This window comes from Portunus trituberculatus, chromosome 10 (genome assembly GCF_017591435.1).
Source record: "Portunus trituberculatus isolate SZX2019 chromosome 10, ASM1759143v1, whole genome shotgun sequence".
NCBI classification, from domain to species: domain Eukaryota; kingdom Metazoa; phylum Arthropoda; class Malacostraca; order Decapoda; family Portunidae; genus Portunus; species Portunus trituberculatus.
In genome coordinates, this window is record NC_059264.1 from 3,949,083 (window position 1) to 3,972,184 (window position 23,102).

Genomic DNA, 23,102 nt, shown 5'->3' on the forward strand with positions numbered 1-23,102 from the left:
TTTATTTCTCTCAAGTGCAGAGGAGGCAAAAATAAATTCCGGGAAAGAAGAATGCATAATAACAGGTGAGGGAAGTGTTAGGTTAGCTCATTTATTCACCCATCTATTTCCCTTCAGTGCAAAAGGAGCTACATACAAAGGCAAAAATGTTTACAAAAAAATGCTTACTAATTGAGGTGAGGAAAGTGTTGAGTTAGTTTATCTATTAACCTATTCATTCTTACTTTTCTAACGTACAAGGGAGAAAGAGAGAGAAAAAAAAAGGAAAAGTGAATTCAAGGTGGAAAAAAAATTTAAAGTTAATTCAAGGTGAAAAAAAAACTAACCGAATTGAGATGAGTAAGTGTTGAGTTAGCTTATCTATATACCTATTTATTCTTATTTTTTATGGTGTACAAAGGAGGGAAACACAATAAAAAATAAATAAATAAAAAAGGCCGGGGAGGCATGGACTAAAGAGGCCACAAACTGTCTCTCTCGTTAAAGAAGGAAAAGGCAATAATTTGGGTTTGTTATGTTGGCTGTGGTTTGTTTCTTCTCTCAGCTCCTGTGTTGCCAAAAGAGAGAACTGCAACTTACAAATGAATCACATTGCTTTAAAACTATTCATAAAACAAAACAAAAATTAAACTGACCATTCCAAACACCAATTTTCTTTCAGTTAATGCATTTCTTCCTGTTTTTTGGGGGGAGAGAAGGATATTCTTTTAAAAATTTTCCATTCATAGGTACCAATTTTACATCCATATACCAAGACAATTCATTAATGCCAATCCTAATAAGAACAAAGAGCCAAATCATTACACACATTTATATTTCTGAAGTTCTAAATCAGACATTCATAAATTGCAACTCATCTGTATGTAAACGACCCAATGGAAGGGAATGAGTGACCAGAGTGGTGATGTGTCTTTCTAGTTACCAGGAGGTGCTACAGTGGTGAGTACTGGTGAGGTGGTTCTAGGTGACAAGCCTTCACTTCAATTCCTGTGCTGGTATTCTAGGAGTGAGTTAAGTGAATGAGTAAGTTATTAATTTGAGTGTTTGGTTCTTGCTATCACTGTGAACTCTTCTGTCACAGGAAAGAGGTAGAATTTGGACTGGCTTACTGATTTGAGTGTCTGTTTCTTGCTAACACTGTGGAGAGGTAGAGTTTTGACTGGCTTATAAATTTCAGTGTCTGTTTCTTGCTATCACTGTGAACTCTTCTGTCACTGGAAAGAGGTAGAGTTTTGACTGGCTTATTAATTTCAGTGTTTGTTTCTTCTTACCATTGGCCTCTTCTGTCACCGTGAAGAGGTAGAGTTTTATAAACAGATGGTGTTGAGTGAAGGTGGTAAACAAATCTTAGGTTGACCTAGGAATATTTGACCCCAGATTTGTGTGCCACTTTCACTACTTAACAGTCCATACAACTGTTACAGATGGTGTTGTTGCCCTTGTGTCACTGCTAAGGGTTGCACTCACCACTCACCCCTTCCTTTACTCAACACTGCTTCTTATCTGCTCACTCACATTACCATCTTCACCATTAGTCACCATACACTCAAAAGGAAGGTGCAGTTATCATGTCATTGCAATCACCATTAATCTCTTCACTGACAATTTCTTTCCAGTAATTAGTAACAATTTTTTTTTTCTTACATTTTTGTACAGCAGTCTTGAATGATTATGTAGCATGGACTTTCTTATCTCTTTTTCTATGTATTCAAATTACTTTCTTCCAGACCTCAATATGTTAACAAAAGGAAAGATTGACAGTAGAAAGGTTAAAACCACATTCTGTCATACTTCTATCATAATTTTCTCTTACGAGCCACAGTTGTCACAACCACAAGCACACAGACACCAGACACTCCTTCACGATTTCACAATGCTGCACACTCTTAAATGTATAGTGGTCTTGTATTCTCTGCTTCTTCTGTCCTGCTTTAAAACCACCACATCACTTCGTAAAGCACTCGGTTAAAAAGTAAATACACAACATTCAAGTTAGTGTAAATGTCCGACTCTGGAGCATCACAGAAACATGAGAAATTGATCTGAAGGTGAAATGCAATGCCTTTGAGAAGTTAGCAGTGTAGAGTGAAGCCCTGACTGTGAGCTGAAGCTGTATCTGACTCTGACATGTTACTAATTGTGTGTGTTTCAATTGACCTTACCTCTCTAATTTTGTACCTAATGAAAATAGTAAGAAATAAATTCTAGTTAAATAATCAAAGCATTTGTAAAAAGATGTCATTGTCTACATTACTGACTTAACAAATAGGTGTATTATAATTAGTGTCTAAATTTGTGACATAATAAGAAAGATATGTCAAAATTACTGCCTAAATTATTGACAATACAAATATGTTTATTGTCTAAATTAGTGACTCATGGCTATCAAAATTAGTGTTCAAGATTTGAGTAGGTAACAAAATGACGTTAGTGTTGTCAAAACTTAAACTTACACTAAAAAATCTTAATGGTGCAGGGAAACATTTATAAAGTAACATATCTACACACATAAGGGAGTGACAAATGCACAGAGGAGTTACCAGGAACTCACACATCAGGCACTCTGGTGGCATATTCTACTATTACATCATATACGAAGCTCACTAGTCTCCAGCTTCACACAACACCAGTCACCCCTTGGCTAGCACATCTTCAGAAACAGTCATACCACGAATTATATGTTCACACTCGCCAATTCAGATTTGTTAGACCACACAGAAATCACTAGCTTTCATTTACACACAGTACTGGTCAACCCTTGTCCAACACAATACCTGGTGAACTTCTTACAACATGTAGGATCACTAGCTTTCATTTTCACAATACCAGTCATCTGTCCCCCAACATAACAAAGAACCTGTCTGATGAGCAATGATGATGATTAAGAGTTTACACAAGAATGAAGGTAATGATAGTAAAAGGAAATTCTAACAAGATTTTCCACTTCACTCAATGGGAAATACAACACTAAGATATGAGGCAGAGAAATATACAGGATTTTATTGGTTGATGTACAATTCAATTCCTTAACAAATACACAAAAAATACACAAGGTTTTGAGCTCCTTCAGAAACAAAAAGAAAAAGAAAGAAGGGAATACAGAGAAAAATAATAGCTATACAATTCGAGGTGACAATATTTGAAGCTTCACTTCACACTATCCTGACACACACACACACCCACACACTAAAAACACAAGAGAACATGAAATAAAGCAACACACCTCATTTTAATTCCATCTACCCAAACCTCTAACACACACACACACACACACACACACACACACACACACACACACACACACACACACACAAAACACCAAGCCACTGTTGCTCTCAGGTGTGAATCTACCAACTACAGTGGAGGCGAGGGAAAAAAATGTGAATAAAAAACAGTTGTCGCTAACCTAGTCTGGTCCGCACCACGTCCCTCTGTTCAGGAGCTGCCGTGGAAAGAAGTAAAGGAAAGAATGGCGGCCGAGGCTTAGAGAGGCTGTAGGGGACGGGCTGCTGTTGGGGGGGGCTTAGAGTTGGGGTGGGGGGCAGCTGCATGGGGAAGCTTCTAGGGACTGGAGGACACACGCACACTGGTCAGTTACACTCTGGGGTTATCATTTATTTATTTGAGTTGTGATTGTGAAGTCAAGTGTTGAGTTTGCTTAATTTTCTTATTTGTTGGGATGGTTTGGGGTTTTTCTTGCGCTCTTTCTCTCTATATATCTTTCTCTTTCAGTTATATTTTGACTTGTATTGTTTGGTTTTTACTTTATTTCATTATTCTTCATCTATTATGTTTTCTCAATCTCTCTCTCTGTTTCTCTCATCTTCCATACTGTCCTCCTTAATTCAGTTTGTCACATACACACACAGTACATCCATGACTTTCAATTTAAAACTATCCTTCTTTTGTCAGATACCTCACTCCCTCAAACAAAGAACTTCCATCCCACTCCCTATCTCTCTCTCTCTCTCTCTTCCATACCAATTATCTAATTATCTTTCACATTTCAGTTTATCACATACACACACAGTAAATTCCATTACTTTCAATTTAAAACTATTTTTTTTTTTTGGTAGATATCTCACTCCTTCAAACAAACAAAGGAACCTTCACTCCACTCCCTGTCTCTCACACTCTTCCCATATTAATTATTTTCCACATTTCAGTTCATCAAATACACAAACAGAACATTTCATTACTTCAATTTAAAACTATCCTTCTCCTTTAGCCAGACACCTCATTCCCTCAAACAAAGAAACCTCCACTCCACTCTGTCTCTCACACTCTCAGACACCCACTGCCAAAATCCAGCGTTCCTTGCACCATCTTTTACTTTATTACTGAACTGGTAGGTCTTAAATTTCTAAGAATGCTGCAACACTAACACAAAGACTGATACGAGTGAGGTTAATCATTCAAACCTGTACAAACTGTAGCCAATATTCCTGTTGTTTCTTTATTTATTTACTTCTGAGCTGACTGTCTTTAATTTTTAAGGATGTTACTACCTAAACTAAAATTTTATACATACGAGTAAGGCAGATCATTCATACACAAAGACATCCTATTGCTATTTGTGTTCATCACATCTTTGTTTATTTCCTTCAGAGTTGACTGTCTTTAATTTCTAGAGATGTCACTGCCTATACTAAAATTCATATAGATACAAGTGAGGCTGATCATTCATACGCATGACATTCTATTGCTATTTGTGTTTATTTACTTCTGAACTGACTGTCTTAACTTTTAGGGACATCACTGCCTGTACTAAGATTTTATACATAACAGTGAGACAGATAATTTACACACAAGACATTCTATTGCTAATATTCCTGAGTCTTTTGCAGCTTCTTTTATTTCCTACTGAGGTCACTGGGTTGAAAAATCTAAGAAGGCTACGGCATTCGTACACAAAGCTTTATATGACAGGTAAGGTTGATGTCAGTCTCTACCAAGGGGAATGTAAGAGGTTTTAGTGAAAAGGATAAACATATATATACAAGCATCAACCTTTGCTGCAAATAGGACAAAAGGGATCAAATAATTCACTGATGTAGAAATCTATGCTCTAGTGGAATGGAGTTCATTTAAAGGATAATTTTGAAAAGTACTACAAACAGCAAAAGGAATGGCTGAGTAGTAGAGCAAATTAAACGTCATGGTGATGGTTTAAATGGTAGTTTTGAAAGGAACCACATTCACCAAAAGGAATGATTAAGTTACTGATTAAATAAAATATCAAGGGTTATTCTCAAGTTTTAAAAAATGAGGTGGTACTAGTTTAACTCTCACTGTGACACAAAAATATTAGCACCACCAGAAGCAATGAGTAAAGTCCTTCTGAGCATCTACAAGAAAGTTAGCAATGAATAGCATACATTTCACAATTTCATTCCAGTTCAAAGAATGGAAGTGACTGTAGAACAAGAAAAAAGACAACAGAAAGACAGCAGAAAGAAAGATTGAGTACAAGATGAAAAATTGAATTATTTCTGTGCAAGTAATCAGCTCTGTACAATAAATTTTGGAATGCAGCACAGGCAGTATTGAGAGGAGGGTGAATTGTTGATGAGTAAATGAATACACTACATGGGGTACAGTTTTGTTTATGAAGAGTGAAACAAAAACATTGCTCAGATTAGAGATGTACCAATACCAAAAGTTTGGCCGATTCCAATATCGATACCACCTAATTGGGTCGATACCAATACCACCGATACCGATACCACCGATACCAATACTACTACTTATAATGATTACTGCACTGGACACCAGGATGAGTTGGTGGACGGCGAGCGTTATCAGATGGGAGGCTTTGTTTTGGGGGATGCTGTAAGTCCTTCTGAGAACGTTTGTGAAATAGGAGCAATTCTAGAAGCTTTTTGAAGCCATTTGCAAAGGTAAATTACTCAGTAATTGGAATGAATATCTTCTCAGTCTTCTGATTCTTGTCAGTTATTTTAAATTCTTACTTCTTACTCCTTTAGCGACCATTTGGTCTTGTGCATTTTCATTATTAATTTTATTGACGATATTTTGGCGATCAAAAATATTTTTAGAATTATTAAAATTGTAAAACAGACACAAAATATTAGCAAAAGAAACTCATTTTGTTGTGTATGTTTCTCTTTAATTAAATCTGACATCCTTTGATATTAATTCATTAGACATTAGTAGACCAATTCAGAAAATGAGCTTTCACCTAATCTTTTCAATTAAATAGAAAAAGTTTAGTTTATTCTAAATTTCTAGTGTATTGCTATGATCTTAAATAATTAATATGCAACAAATTATACACAATGCACATGATTACAAAACAGAATCGTTACTTTCTTAGTTATGGAATTTTTACATCCTTAGGTTAACACAAGTAACTCAAAAATTAAACTTGCATTAAAATTAATATACATATATAATTCGAGCTTCCACCTATTCCAGTATGATATCTTGGAAAAGGCTAGCACTAGCACTGTTAATTATAAATCAAATAAGAATATGCTGTTATTTACAATAATGCAAAATGCCTAATATATATATATATATATATATATATATATATATATATATATATATATATATATATATATATATATATATATATATATATATATATATATATATATATATATATATATATATATATTATATATATGAAACATATATATATATATATATATATATATATATATATATATATATATATATATATAGTTTATACCAATATTGTTTATGGTCATTCATAAGTTAAATATTATATTGTTATATTATTTACAACTATGTAGGAATATGAAACACAAGCTTGTATTTTTGTTGATTAGGGCCATATAAAAGGACTGCAGGTTATAGATATATATAGAAGGATATCGAATGTTGTGACACCCACAGGCGGACAGCTGGGGCGTAGTATATATATATATATATATAGCGGGCAGGAAATGCAATAGGAAAGGGCAATAGGGATCAGCAGACATATATATATATATATGTCGTGTATATATATATGTTATTATATATATATATATATATATATATATATATATATATATATATTTTATTCTTCCCTCCCTCACATAGCTGCTGCCTCCTTCTCATGTCTTTTAATTATGTCCTCTTTTCTTGTATATATGGTTTTCCTTTTCTTAGCATCACTGCTGTCACTATATATCTCTCTTTGGTATTGAGCAAGATATAAGAACTTGATATATATATATATAGGATAACACTCTTGCCACGATGGTGCGGTGGAACTGAGGCAGAGTGTTATTGTATTCAAGTGTATATGTAACCACCAACAATAACAATAAATCCTATATATATATTTATAAATTTTCAATATATATATATATATATATATATATATATATATATATATATATATATATATATATATATATATATATATATATATATATATATATATATACCAAATCATTTTGATGGATTCTCAATATCTGAAGTTTGACATTCTTAGATTATAGTTCAAAAACATAAGCTTTTCACCTGTGTGAACTTTTTTTGTGTGGGTGGAGGAGCAGCGTCTGACTGAGAGACAGTGAGAATGCGTGGTGACTCATGACCGACCGTGTGACAGGATGCCGGAGTTCAGCCTATACGTGTTTCATACACGTCCAATTTAGAGGTTGTGGCTTATTACCACAAAAAACAGTATTCTATGACATACGGTAATCACCACAGAAACTTAATACGCCGTATTATATTAATTTGGTATCATCAATATCTTATATCGAATATATCACTAAGTAGTAAATTCCTTTTAGGTATCGGGAGTATCGGCATAAAATAAGCCGATACCGATACCGATACCCAAAAAATGTGCCGATACCACCAATTCCAATACTGATGCATCGGTACATCTCTAGCTCAGATAAAACCATACCATTGTTACCAGTTGAAAGGGTTTTATGCTCAAATAAGTCAAATTAGCCAGATCTATACAAGAAATAAATAGATATATAAAGATATACATCATTCTAAATAAGGAACACCACACCCTCACAAAGGTGGATAGATAATAAAGCTAACAAAATATTCTATCACCAGTCAGTTAAAGGGAGGCTACGATAAGTTAGCCAGATGTGAATTAAAAGCAAATAAATAAGTATAGACAAATAAATACCAAATAACATAACAGGAACATCAGACCACCCAGTAGAAAATCAATATAACAAAATTCAATCATCAAAGTAAAACTACCCAATGGATAACAAAATAATCCATAAAAATAAAAAGTATGGAGAAATAAATACCAAACACAAAAGGAACAAGAACATAAATCTTACCTGTAGTAAGTCCAGCATTCCACTCCTGCTCTCCCGTGGCTCCCCAGATCAGAGTGGCGGGGAACTTAGCCTTGCCAGAGTTGACGCCCCCGACCAAACGCAGCCCCCCGCCCACTCCTGCCCCTCCAGCCTTCTGTGGGGTGCCAGCACCGCGCAGAGTGACTGTTGGGGTGGTAGGTTTAGTCTAGTTAGGTTAGGTTAGGTTGTTGTTGGTGGTGGTGATATTATGATGGTCGTTGTTGTTGTTGTTGTTGTTGTTGTTGTTGTTGGTGGTGGTGGTTGTGGTTGTTGTTGTTGGTGGCAATAATGATGATGATGATGATGATGATGATGATGATGATGATGATGATGATGATGGTGGTGGTGTGGTGGTGGTGGTGGTGGTGGTGATGTTATGGTTCTTGCTCTTGTTTCTGTTGTTGATGGTGTTATATTAGTCTATGTTTTTCATTGTCATTGTTGTTGTTGTTGTGATGATGTTAGGTTATGTTATGGTTCTTATTGCTATTGCTGGTGTTGGTGATGTTATGGTTATAGTTAGGTTAGGTTAGGTTACTGCTTTTATTGATGTTTGTACTGATTCATTATTCAAAGTCTTGTTTGCTGGTTTTCTTTCCTTACTCTTTCTCCTCTTTTTTTTTATATGTAATGAAATTCCTCTTTATTCCTCATCTTTCTTCTCTATCTATACCTATATCTCTTCCTCCTCCTCTCCTCTTCCTCCATTTTCTCTCATTACTTTTCTTTTTCCATCCCCTTTCCCTCTTCAACTTTCTTAACCTTTATTTTTACTATCATGAATAATATGTTTCAAATAATTCCCTTTCTTACTTCTCCTTTCCTTCTCTGTGACCCTCCTACTTCTCATCTCTCTCTCACCCAGCCTCTTCAATCCTCCCCTACATAGCCCCAGCACATCTTACTGTCCACAGAAGCGAGGGAACTGTTCTGGGAGGTGGTGCGTGGCCTACTCTCTCTCCTCACTCCATTGATACCTGTGGGGAAAGACCACAGGTGAATGCCGTTACCCTGAGGTGCCGATATCACTACCCATGCCTCCGGTGGTGAGATATACAAAGGTGGTCTAGTGTAGGTTAGGTTGTATACAGTATTCTCACAAATTTCATGTCTGTTTTTCAAGTTAGGAAAGTTGTGGTGGTAAAAATGAATAGGTGATCAGGGGATATGACACTTAAAATTTAGAATGCAATTATAATATATGCTTAATTTCAAAATGAAAGATGAAATAGAGCTAGAGTATGTTTGCAATCATATATACATAATTTTCCTTCACTTAAACATGATTATTGGGGGTACTGAGGTATTCTTAAGGGGAGGGACACTCATTTCCCACTGATCTTCTCTATCCAATGGTGTGTCTGTTACCTGAACCACCGTGGATAACAAAAAATGGCTTTACTTGACCTGTATCACCTAAATGGACTTAACCCTTTCAATACTGAGACATCTTTTTACCTTGATTTTTGGGTATAATTAGACATTTTTATTTGTATTAGAAAGAGTCTACGGAAGTTAAAAGATTAATGTTCAGTCTTTACTATTCTAATCCCTAATATATTTCTGAAGCTGTATAAAATCATCAAATAGTAAGTAAAATGAATATTAAAATGCATCATGGTACTCAAGGTTAATAAAAGACCGAACACTCACTCTCCTGACTGTGCTGAGTGTTGAGGTTCCGGGGACGCATACCATTCACCTCCACCATGCCTGAGCCGTTGTACATCCTAAACTCAGCACTGGGAGAAGCTGGGCCATTCTTGGTGGGTGTGGAGGCAAAGTGGTGGTGGTGGTGGAGGTGTGTGAGGTAAGTGGTGTCCCCGTCAGGTGTTGGCAGCGGTGAGGAGGAGGAATTGTTGCCTCTAGCCCGGCTGCTCACCTGGTAGTGATGCTGCTGGATCAAGACACCGGTCTGGTCTGCAGGTGACAAGTAGAAGTTGCTTCAATACTAAGCCTCGTCAATAAAAGGTAAATAAAGATTGGTTCACATAAATGGCATGAAACAAAAGTGTGACAAGGATGGGTTCACAAAAAGGATTAGCAATTATATCTGAGAATAACAAGTACAGACTGGTTCACAAAAGAAGTAAGAAACTGATAAATAAAGGCAGCTCATTAAAAAAAAAAAGGGTAAAAAATCAAAAGAGTAGTGACAAATATAAGACTGGTTTATAGAAAGGTTTAGAAGCCGAAGATGACAAGAAAAGATTGGTCAACAAAAAGCGTTACGAATTGAAACAGTCTTGACACCCTGCTGGTTTATGCACAATGATAATAAAAAAAAAGCTTAAAATAAACATGATAAGAAATGAGAACAAACTAATTAAGAACATAGTCAAAGGGAGGCTGGAGAAATTCATGCATGGTAACAATAGATAGCATTAGTTGTGCTGTTGATATCTCTCTCTCTCTCTCTCTCACCTTTGGGAAATATATGAATCCATCTCCTTCTGTTTGAGGTGAGCTTGATGGTCATGTGGGATGGGTCAAAGGGGTTGATGAGTGACCTCCCGGGCCGGTGTGTGCTGACCGGCTTGTTCTTGGTGAGCTGTGGGTGACAAGACGAGTCAGTGATGTGTGGTGATGGTCCTTGGTGCTGGGAGTCACTTTGCTCCCCTAATGTTGGGCCGAGGCAAGGTAATATGTGAATGTTGTGGATGAGTGTAAGTTTTACACCTACCCTCGATTAATACTTAAAATGCCAGCCTAAACATCATAATTTCATGTATTTTTTTCTTCCAAGACACTTACCAAAATCCTCACTTAATAACCTGCATAAAAGCTGAAACGGATCAAAATTATCAACATGTGCATTCGAAAAAGCAACAAATTTTGAGACATTAGCAGATTTGTGTTTCTGTCAAGGTTTGTGGAAGGTGACATTTGAGTTTGAAGATTTATTACAAGAGTTTTCATCTCCAGAGACTAGCTGAGCACACCACACCAGCCCTGCCATCCCTGCTTTACCTCACCCCTGCCAACTCTCACCTGTGTCAGCCCTGTCAGCCCAAACAACCTTGCTGCCCCTCACCTGTGTCCTCTCGCAGGGTGAGGCACCGTTGCTTGACCCCACCTTAGAGTGTGAGGGGGACGTCTCATCTCCCTCGTACAGCGCCTGTGTGCAGGGACGCTGCACTCCTGCCAGAGAGAGAGAGAGAGAGAGAGAGAGTTAGTGGGGTTATTCTACATCCCTTCACAGCCCCTCCCTTTTCTCCTTAATTTTACATCCCTTCCCTCTGTTCCTCTCCATTAGTTCACATCCCTTCACACTCCCTGTTCTCACTCATTCCACTCTCCCAGCTCCTCTCCCTCTCCTTCCATCACAATATTGTTCCTCTTGCATAATTCTCTTCCTCTTTTATCACACTTATCTTCAATTGCACCTTTTTTAATATGAGGCACTGGCTATGCAAAAATAAGTGAAATAAACAAATAAATGATGAATAAATAGATAAGTAAATAAGAAATAATAGTAAAAACAAGAAATAAAATCACCCACACACCTTCCACATTGAGAGCGCCAAAGGACTGCGAGTACATCTTGTTTTCCGTGATGCGTGCTGGGATGTTGATGGCCGGGGACTTGTCAATCACCGACCCCACACCACTCCCCATGGGCACTAGGGAGGTGGAGATCTGTGGGGTGGTGTGACAGATGCTGCTCTTTCATTTAGTTCATGTTGGGTGGCGTGAGTCTTTGCTGTGAGTCTTTGTCAATGTGTGAGTGTGAAAGTTAGTTGCTTGTTTATATCATATATATATATATATATATATATATATATATATATATATATATATATATATATATATATATATATATATATATGTATGTGTGTGTGTGTGTGTGTGTGTGTGTGTGTGTGTGTGTGTGTGTGTGTGTGTGTGTGTGTGTGTGTGTGTGTGTGTGTGTGTGTGTGTGTGTGTGAGGGAAGTTGTGAGGTGTGAGTCTTTAGTGTGAGTTTTTGGTGTGAGTTTTTGTCAATGTGTGTGTAAGAAGGTTGGTTTTGTTTAAATTTTTATAACTCTTCATTCACCACACCAACAAACACCTTTGTAAGTTTCTCACTCACCACACCAACACACCTACACACACCTTCATATCTTTTTCATACACCACACTTCCATACCTCTACACAACTTCACAGCCCTTCTCACTCACCATATCTCCACACCTACACACACCTTCATAATCCCTTTTCACTCACCACACCTCCATACACCTTCACAACCATTCTCATTCACCACACCTACACACATGCACACACACACCTGCTCCACTCCACTGTACAGATCAGGGTCAGACAGTTTGCGGTGCAGGGTGACACGGGTGATAGGCTGCACGGAGGAGGAGGGTGGGTGGCCCTGTGGTGCCTTCTTCCTGGTGGTGGGGCGCTGCAGGCTGCGGTATGCCCTGTGAACAAAGCAAAGGCAGCTTAGAAGTCACCAGCTGTGCACTTGGTGAGGTTCAAGAGTGTTTGAAATAAACTTAACTATCTTTGTTTATCTTTACCATTTCTTAAAGTTACTTAGTAGTTGATAAAAGGCAATCTCATTTCACATTTTTTTCCTGTGAATTTGTAGAAGTTGTGAATAAAACCATTTTATCCTTTGTTCCAATCTACAAAATTCACATTCGCATATATATATATATATATATATATATATATATATATATATATATATATATATATATATATATATATATATATATATATATATATATATATATATATATATATATATATATATATATATATATATATATATATATATATATATATATATAAACAAACATTTGAAGTATAATACTAAGACAATTCAAAGATCAAAATTTACTAATGATCTATAAAGAACACAATCTTCAATCAATTGCATGTAAATATATAGTTACTGGAGACTACCCAATCTATCAAAGGATGAAACAAACACACCACTACACAAATTCTAGCCTAACTAACCTAACCTAATAAAACCACCACTCACAAACAAAAACACACTACTAAACATAACCCAACAAACAAAACAATCCAAAGCTAACCAAACCTGTATCCTAATCACACTTAACCAAACCAGAACTGTACTCTAACCAAACTAAACAAAGTGTACCTTAACTAAACCCAGCCAAAACTGTACCTGACATAATCAAACCAGTACTCTAACTTAGCCTACCCAAACCTAACCAACCAAAACTGTGTCCTAACCAAACCCAATCAGCACTTTAACCTAACCTAACCTACCCTAACCCAATCAAACCAAAAACTGTACCCAAACCTCCATCATCAAACCAACACTCAAACCTAACCTACCCTGACCCAACCAAACCAGCAGCCTAACCTTACCAAACCATCCCTCCTCACCAGCACTCACTTATTGTTGTGGCTACTTGGCAACTTGAACACCTGGGCATCATAGGAGTCATAATCAAAGATGGAGTTGGGCAGTGCTGTGTCTTGCAGGGCCGGCTTCATACAGGGGGCCGAGGCGAGGCAGTCCGGCCGTTCCCTCTTTGATGTCTTGGGCTTCTCTGGTGGTAGCTTAATGCGGGGGATGAAAGTGCCATAGCCAATTTTTTTCTTGGATGAGTAGAAGCTGAGGTTGATCCAGGTGTGTGGCATGCTGTAGTCATCTGCATTCACTCCACCCTTCTTGTTGTGGAACTGTGGGTAGTAGTAGTAGTAGTAGTAGTAGTAGTAGTAGTAGTAGTAGTAGTAGTAGTAGTAGTAGTAGTAGTAGAGGTAGTGATACTGGTAGTGAGTGAGTGAGTGAGTGAGTGAGTGAATGAATGAATGAATGAATGAATGAATGAATGAATGAATGAGTGAGTGAGGCTTTACATCTATTCACAGAGCATGTCAATTAACTTTTTTTTTTATGTAAGAGGGGAAATCTGGCCAAGAGCAACAAAAACAATTAAACAAAAAGGGCCCAGTTAGTTGCAGTCCCCAAGCAGATCCAAGAGCTGGCCAAAAGAATGGGATAAATGTCTTGAAATCTCCTTCCTTTTAAATGAGTTCAGGTCATGTCTAATGTTTTGCTCCATTCTTATTCTACTCATTCCCTTTTCTGTTATCAAGACTTTTACTGCTAGATCATTTTGTTTTCTGTGCCTACAACTCCTCAGACTTTTATTCTAGTCATTCTCTTTCCTGCTATCAAGACTTGGCCAATATTCTACCCATCTACCACCTGGTTACCTTGTACAGTTACTGATTAACTACTTCAGTACTGGGATGTTTTTTTACCTTGAGTTTTATGTATGATTAGATGATTTGATTTACATTCTGAACTGTCTATGGAGTTCAGAAGATTAATGTCTACAGTCTTCATTATTTCCACATGTTTCTGAAGCTGTCTAAAATTGCTACATAGTAAGCAGAATTAATATGAAAAAAGCATCATGGTATTGAAGAGGTTAAGGAAAGATGTACAAATAACAATGAATAAGGAAAGCTCGACATAATTATTTCCCCATAAAAGAGAGAATAGACATATCTTTCTAGTATCAAAACCTTGCTCACTATTCTATCCACCTATCACCTGTTTACCTTGAGTGGTTACCGATTAACTAGACACGTATCAAATAGCTGTGAAAAAGCTAAGAAAAATTTAAACATCACCAGTATTTCCCCACAAAAAACACATACCTTTCTAAAACAAAACCTTGATCACTATTCAACTCATGTAGCGCCTGTTTACCTTAAGTGGTTACTAAATAATTAGACACGTATCAAATAGCAGTGAATAAGCTAAGGAAAATTTAAACATCACCAGTATTTCCCCACAAAAAACACACATACCTTTCTAAAAACAAAATCTTCATCACTATTCAACACATCCATCACCTCCTTACCTTGAGCAGTGGCACAGCATGGAGAGGCTGCTCCCCGACACACACCAGGTCTGAGCCCACGCCGTTGTCAATGATGCGCTGCTTGGTGATGTTGGTGAGCTCGCGGTCCACTTCAAACACCCCCACTCCCGGCGTCACCACCACCGACACCTGTCCAGTGCGGTCAAAACTCCGGTCCAGATAGTGCTTCTCAAACACTGCCGAGGGACAGGAAGGAAGGAAGGAAGGAAGGAAGGAAGGAAGGAAGAAGAAGAAGAAGAAGAAGAAGAAGAAGAAGAAGAAGAAGAAGAAGAAGAAGAAGAAGAAGAAGAAGAAGAAGAAGAAGAAGAAGAAGGAGAGAGAGAGAGAGAGAGAGAGAGAGAGAGAGAGAGAGAGAGAGAGAGAGAGAATTAGTATTTCAATTTGCATACAAAATATAAATAACAATAATAATAATAATGTTAACAGTAATAATAATAAAAATGGAACTAATAATACACACAAAAACAAACTTGAGCACCAAACAAAACAAAACTGCCATCATATACTGTTATCAACACAAAAAAATCAATAAATAGGCAAGTAAGAAAAACAATAACACACACACACACACACACACACACCAAACCTCACCACTACCATCACCACCATATACTGTTATCACTACAAAAAAATCAGAAGGCAAGTAACAACAACAACAACAACAACAACAACAAAATAACACACTAACACAAACAAAACTCATCCTCACCACCACCACCACCACCTTACCACTGAGAGAAATACTAAGCACCTTGAGAAACAACATCTACAAAAACATCACAGAAACAACCACAATATCACACACCAACACACACACCACCACCACCACCACCACCACAACCACCATCACCACCTTACCATCGAGTGAAATATTGAACCTCAAGAAAGAACAACAACAACAATAATTACAAAAAAAACATGACACACTAACACACACAAACTTCACCACCACCACCACCACCACCACCTTACCATTGAGTGAAATATTGAGCACCTCGAGAAAGTTCCCTTGCGAGGCTGAGGAGTTGACAGCCTCGGGCACCGTGACGCCAGGCTGGTGGTGGTGCTGCAGGACGCTGGGCAGGTAACTGTTGAACATGCGGCGCAGCAGTGTCAGGGTGGCAGACCAGTCATCGTAGCGCTCATTCTGCACTGCCACCCTGTTGGGATCCAATACGGTGATGTGTTGGCTATAAAGCGTGGTAGTGATACTGATGTCCTAACCTAACCTAACAGTAGTCATAATGTTCTATCCTAACCTAACCTAACCCCATCCCATCCTGTCCTAACCTATGCTAACCTAATCAAATGGTAGTGATAATGGTGTCCAATCCTAACTTAACCTAACCTCATCCTGTCCAGTTTGATAGGATACTGGGTGTTACTTGTACAGGTGATAGTGATATACCAGCTTATTCTAACCTCATCTCAACTTACCTAACCTAACTCCATTCTGTTGAGATAGATAGGGTGTGAGGAAGGGTATAGATTATGCAGGGTGATGGTGATGATACTGAATTATGTAACCTACCATACCCTTACCTAACCTACATTAGCAGAACCTTACTTGACCTAACCAAACCTACATCAACCTAATCTTACCTAACCTAAACAAACCTAATTTTTACTTTTTCTATCCCAACCTACATCCATTCAATTTCACCTAATCTAACTTGACCTACATCAACACAATTTTCTGTAGACAATTCTACATTTAAGTCTTGTGTCAATGTCTTTTTTGAAACAACAATTTTCTTCTTTATTTTGGCTTTCTATCTTGCCAGTTTCTTACCTACTCATTGCCTTTGCTTCTCTCCAATACCTTTTGATATTTTGTGTGTTTTAACTTGTATCTAGCTTTGGTAGTTTTCAATAATAATAATAATAATAATAATAATAATAACAATAATAATAATAATAATAATAATAATAATAACAATAACTACAATAATAATAACGTACGTCAATCTAACCTAAACTAATCTCATATATTCAAACCTAGCTTAACCTAATCCAACATACACCAAACCTTGAGCCATAACCCACCTGTAGAAGTCCTCATAGAACCTTCCACGGTAGTCCTCCTGCAGGCACTCCCTCATGTAGGTGGGGAACTCGTCAATGCTGGTGGCCTTGTAGTAGGTGCGGGAGAACAGTACAATGGTCACGTCATGGTTGCTGCTCTCCTTCTGTGGGCAAACCAAGACCAACTCACTGAAAGACTGCCTGAAGGATGGTCTGGTTTATCTGACTGGGACTATGTGTAATGTTAAAAGTAAAATAATCTCAAGCAGTCAATCAAATCCTGCCCATTGTTTATCACCTTCCTGTTCCTCCTTTATTCACTGTTTTCCTCTCTCCTCTTCTGTCTTTGCTTCCTTCTTCTATTCTTATCTGTACCATTAATTATGTTGTTACTCCTCCTCCTCTTGTCTACATCCTTCGTAAACATTATTCTCTCATCTTAAACTACTTCCCTTCTTTTTCTTCTCTTTCCTGTCTTCCTATTTTACTGACTGACTGATTACCCCTCCTCTTCCTCTTCTTTACCTATTTATACACATCCTTATTATATTCCCTTATCTTAAACTGCCTCCCTTCTCTTTTCTATCTTTCTGAATGATTGATTAGTCTGTTTTTAACTGATTGAATTGAAGTTCCATTGACTGACTTGAATAACTTACTAAATCTGGTGTTTATTTCCCAAGTTGGTCTGACTAACTGATTGACCCTTCATTCTGCAAAGACCTCTGAAAAAAAATCAATAAAAAGAAAAAACACAGGCAGCCTTATGAAAGTCCAGCTCCTCATAAGAGTTAACATCCCACATCTCTGAATACCCATCATACCCCATCTGGTCTGACTGACTGACCCTCCTTCCATTCTGCAAAGACCTCAGAAAAAATCAAAAGAAAAAAAACACTGTTAGCCTTAGGAAAATACAGCTCCTTATAAGAATTAACATCCCACATCTCTGAACATCCATCATACCCAATCTGGTTTATTTCCTTAGCTGGTCTGACTGATTCTGCAAAGACCTCTGAAAAAAAAATAATAAAAATAAATAAATAAATAAATGAAAAAAATAAAACACTAGTAGCCTTATGAGAGTAGAGCTCCTTATAAGAGTTAACATCCTGTATCTCTGAATACCCACCATACCCAACACACAACACCTTTCCCTATCATTTTGTTTGTGTCTTTACCTTCCACTTGGCAAAGAGCTCGGACAGAAACCCACTGACAGCCTTCTCAAAGTACAGGTCGCCATAGAGGTCAAAGTCCCACATCTCGGAGCTCATTTGGATGAAGAGATAGACCATGCTGGTGGAGGAACGATACACCACCTGCGGGACGGGAGTGAGCAGTCTTAGGGTGATTGGTGAGGTTAGGTGAGTGAGTTGTAAGGAGTGGATAAAAACTGGATGGTGGGAAGTATTTACCTAGTTTATGTGTTGTGTGTTGATATCGTGTGTGTTGTGTGTATTGTGATGTTTAAGCCAAATCCATACATACATCTTTACATACATACACACACACAGTTAGATCAAAACAGAAATGAGGAAAACATAACACAATTTTAACTTCAATCTTATATGTTGTTACTATTAACATAACTTTATAAATATACTCATACACACACATAAAAGTAAGATCAAACCAAACAGTGAAAAGATAACACAAAAATTTACCTTAAACCAAGAATACAATACATAACTAATAATATAACTACTACAATTTTACATATGCACACGCAAACAGAGTTAGATCAAGGCATATTATATACAATCTATAATACAACCTTTACTTTAAAATCCACGTATGAAAAGTAACATCTCATGAATATACACACACACCGCGTAGTGTAGTGGTTAGCATGCTCAACTCACAATTGAGAGGGTCCGGGTTCGAATCCCGGAAAGTGGCGAGGCAAATGGGCAAGCCTCTTAATGTGTAGCCCCTGTTCACCTAGAAGTAAATAGGTACGGGATGTAACTCAAGGGATTGTGGCCTCGCTTTCCCGGTGTGTGGAGTGTGGTGTGGTCTCAGTCCTACCTGATGATCGGTCACTACGAGCTCTGAGCTCTCTCTGTAGGGGAAAAGCTGGCTGAGTGACCAGCAGATGACTGTGGTGAATAACACATACACACACACACACACATTAACTAAGCCCCATAACTGCCAACATTCCCCAAACCAACTATACCCAGCAGCTGCCACAGACAAGAGGGACTGACAGAAAAGAACAAGAGAGGAAGGGAACGGAGAATAAAGAAAAAAATAAACAGATAAAGTGGAAGGGAGAAAGATAAGACAACATGGATCAAGATAAAGAAAGGCGGAAGAGATGATAATACGGAGAAATGCAATCGCCCTTACTTTCGTGTTCTCCGTGACCACTCCACAGGCCACCTTGCCACCCTGGGCCCACATCTCGTATACCTGTGTGCGGATGCTGCCAGAACAGAACTCAATCTTCTTGTTGAGGTACACCACTGAGTTCACCTGTAGACCAAATGATGTCAGATTGAATGCACCTCAATTCATACACACACAAGTTAACACACAGACACACAGACACACACACGTTAGATTAGACTGTGCACATCTAGATTTACACACGTACAATCAGACACACACCATCAACAAAGCCCCATCGAAAGTACCACACATACTAACCAAAGCACCATCACCATTACCACTTCCTCCTCCTACCACACCACAGACACTATCCAGAACATCCACCGACCACCACCTCATCCTACCACAAACACCACCACTCCTCTTCTCAAGCCATTTCCCAAGAATTATCCAGTCTCATTCAGGTGTTTCTTTCCATTAAACCTTTCTCCGTTACTCTTATCCCATTCATATCCATACTCACCATTCATTGCTTCCCTGGAGTGAGGCTTGGCATCATCTACCGAGTCTCCTCCAGTTTATTTGATTTATTTGTTATGTCTCAACTAATTTTTTGTAATGTTTGTGATCCAGAACTCAGTTTTAAATATGGACAGCAGCTGTTCTTGTATATTTGTCTTTTTTGTACTGAAATTATTGGGTATTTCATGTCATTATAATACGTAATTTTAATATAATATTTAATTAAGCGATAAACTCTGGTCAATAAACTATTTATCTATCCCTTTTCCTGGGACTCCTACCCTTCACCCTCCACCCACCATGTGCATCTTAAGCCTCCACATGTCTGAGCGGCCGAGGTACTGGTCCTTGAATGTCAGCTCCACCAACTCCAGCGCTACCGCCTTGGGCTCCACGGTGTTCACGATGACATCTTTGTAGTTCCGCAGTTGGAAGGTGGCAGCAATGCTCTGCTCGATGCTAATGGTGTCTGTGGGGAAGAGGAGTGTGTGTTTTATCTATCAGTGTTTTTTTTATTGTTTCAGTTTGCAAATGGAGGGCAGTGTTAATTCTACCAACGAATATTTAATACCAACAAAAAGACACCAAAGCTCCATTACCCTTCTGGAGGTTGATGTCCTCGAGGGTGGAGGGAATCTTGAGGAGAAGGCGAGGCAGATCATCTTCAGGGTGGTAGATCTCAATGACATCACCTGCCTTCACCTCTGGCCCTAGATCCTTCACATTCACCAGCAGGTCCTCCTCTGTCGGGTGGTGGTGAGTTAAGTTAATTTAGTTCAGATCTTCCTTTGTTGGATAATGGTGGGTTAGGTCAGATAAGTTTAGGTTAGGTCCTCCTCTGCTGGGTTGTGATAAGTTAAGTTAGGTTAGATTGGGTCCTCCTCAGTCAGTTTTTTTTTTTTATGGAAGAGGGGAAGATGGCCAAGGGCAACAAAAAATATAACAATAACGGCCCACTTGATTGCTAGTTCTCTAAAAGGTTAGTAGAGTTAGCCATAAATCTGGGACCAATGTCTTGAAACGTCCTTCTTAAAAGAAATGAAGTCGTAGGAAGATAGAAATACAGAAGCAGGTGAGGACTTTCTTAGGTTAGGTTAGATTAGATTCTCCTCCACCAGGTAATGGTAAGTTAAATTAGGTTCTCTGTTGGGTAGTGGGGAGTTAGGTTACGCTATCTTTTCTTAACCTAAAATATTCCTTGTGTGAGTACAGACTCTTCTGGTGAGACAAAAAAAATAAAATAAATAAATGAATAAATAAATAAATAAATAAATGAATGAATAAAAAATAAATCAATCAATCAAACAAAATAAGAAAGCAAAGATATGAGAAAATAATCTAAGCTTAACCTAATCTAACACTTAGGTGAATATTGACTAAGCATTATAATTTAGCTGAAAGACTGAAAAATGAAAATAATGGAAAGAAAGAATAATCTGAAGCCAACCTAACCTGAACACACTAAAACTATTTCAGTATCAACAATTCCTTTCAACACCAACCCCTGTAGTTCTTCTGGTGACTCTGCAGCTTCAGCTTGTTCATGGCGGCAGTTGTGGTGTGACATGGAGTGCTAACTCATGTCAGTGTGGTGTGCGGCAAATAGTGTGGTGCAGTGAGGCAAGATTACATCTCTTCTCCTTCCATCACTGCCTGGACCACCACTGCCTACCCCCTGTGCTGTCCTGTTCTGATCCACGGCAACACTCTCAAGGTCTGCTGGAACAATGTTGGGTAAGGGAGAGGGGAGGGTGTTTCTGAAAATTGCCTTGTTATACTTTGACTCTTGAATTCTGGGCAAATATTTGATGTTTTCTCAAATCACAATATACACAATGAAGGTTTAGGGTTAGCTTGTTGAGGCACTGCAGTACATATCAGCTGCGACATTAGTCTTAGATTAATTCTGGTCGAGTAGATAATGTTTTTTTTTTTTTTTTTATTTGCCCAGAAACAAATAGTCACTTACTCGAAATAAACAGTGAAGCGTTACTTTTACACCGACACAAGGGCTCTACGATGCACGCTCCAGCACCATCACCGATAACAACCCAGTGTCCCTGCCACGGTGCCACCACAGATGCTTCTCTCCTCTGGGAATCAAAAACACTATTTCCCCGCGTTGTCTTTGCTCCTGGGAAAATTTTAAAGATTGGGGATTATCTATATCAATACTGTTACTGCACTGGTTAAGTCTGCGGTAAAACTATTATATTGTTACTGAGAAACATGGTGAATTAGGATCAAGACACAGCTACCCCACCCTCTCACCCTCAGCGGCAGCGACTCCCAATGTTTACTTTCCGAAGTGACTCGATTGATCTTAGGTCTTGATGCTACAGGTGGCTCGGCATTAATCCTCACCTTTTTGTAATGCTTTTGTATTTGAATTATCAGGTGCAGCGTGTGTAGCTCACCCCATCCGACGGAGAAATGCATCTCCTGCCACAAGGCAAATGAGACGACCATCCTTCTTTTTTTTTTTTTTTTTTTTCCTCCCACGGCAGCTGTTTTAGTTAGAGCTGCATCTGACGCGTTCCCTTTCCCTATCCCCATAACAGGGTTCTCATTCTCCCTTCACCTCTCTTTCTCTCTCTCTCAACCACGTTCAAGCAGTATATCACACACACACACACAAAACATACAAATTTATACCAATAAAATAAAACACGCATTATTTTCTCCCTCTCTATTTCTGCATCCCTCCTCCTCCTCTTTACTCCTTCAACATTATTCTATTACTATTACCGTACTACTAGTCTCCTTCATAATTCCATTGCCTCCTCTTCCTTCTTCTACTACTACTATATAATCTACACACCACAAAATACCTGAAAAAACACTGGAAAATTAAGGTGAACGTTGCATTTTTAACATTTTCTTGTTTCCTTCATCGTTTTTCCAATCCTCTTCTTCCTCTATTTCTCCATTGTTCCTCCTTCTCACAGTCACACTAATAGAATACATCTTCGTCTAGAAACAATCGCATACACCTTGTAAACCTTGCACATGCATTACGCTAATTA

General features: G+C 38.1%; 1 protein-coding gene across 9 annotated transcripts in view; it reads right to left on the reverse strand.

Annotated features, from left to right (window-relative positions):
* Positions 1 to 22,386, reverse strand: part of LOC123501942 (GATOR complex protein Iml1-like) — a 48,997-nt gene extending 26,611 nt beyond the window's left edge. For 6 of the 9 annotated variants that reach the window (XR_006673740.1, XR_006673739.1, XM_045251039.1 and 3 more), the window contains exons 1-17: positions 22,046 to 22,335; positions 21,579 to 21,792; positions 20,676 to 20,819; positions 20,376 to 20,545; positions 19,573 to 19,698; positions 18,399 to 18,539; positions 17,239 to 17,381; positions 16,165 to 16,352; positions 15,172 to 15,368; positions 13,689 to 13,978; positions 12,591 to 12,732; positions 11,825 to 11,957; positions 11,353 to 11,459; positions 10,743 to 10,869; positions 9,972 to 10,238; positions 9,224 to 9,295; positions 8,301 to 8,462 (exon numbers count right to left, since the gene is read on the reverse strand). Coding sequence is in view for 7 of the 9 variants with exons in the window: in XM_045251039.1 (XP_045106974.1) it covers positions 8,301 to 8,462; positions 9,224 to 9,295; positions 9,972 to 10,238; positions 10,743 to 10,869; positions 11,353 to 11,459; positions 11,825 to 11,957; positions 12,591 to 12,732; positions 13,689 to 13,978; positions 15,172 to 15,368; positions 16,165 to 16,352; positions 17,239 to 17,381; positions 18,399 to 18,539; positions 19,573 to 19,698; positions 20,376 to 20,545; positions 20,676 to 20,819; positions 21,579 to 21,621 (2,452 nt within the window). In the remaining 2 variants the exon portion in view is untranslated. The other 3 variants (XM_045251040.1, XM_045251043.1, XM_045251042.1) reach the window with 3 other exon arrangements.
* Between the last annotated feature and the right edge of the window lie 716 nt (positions 22,387 to 23,102).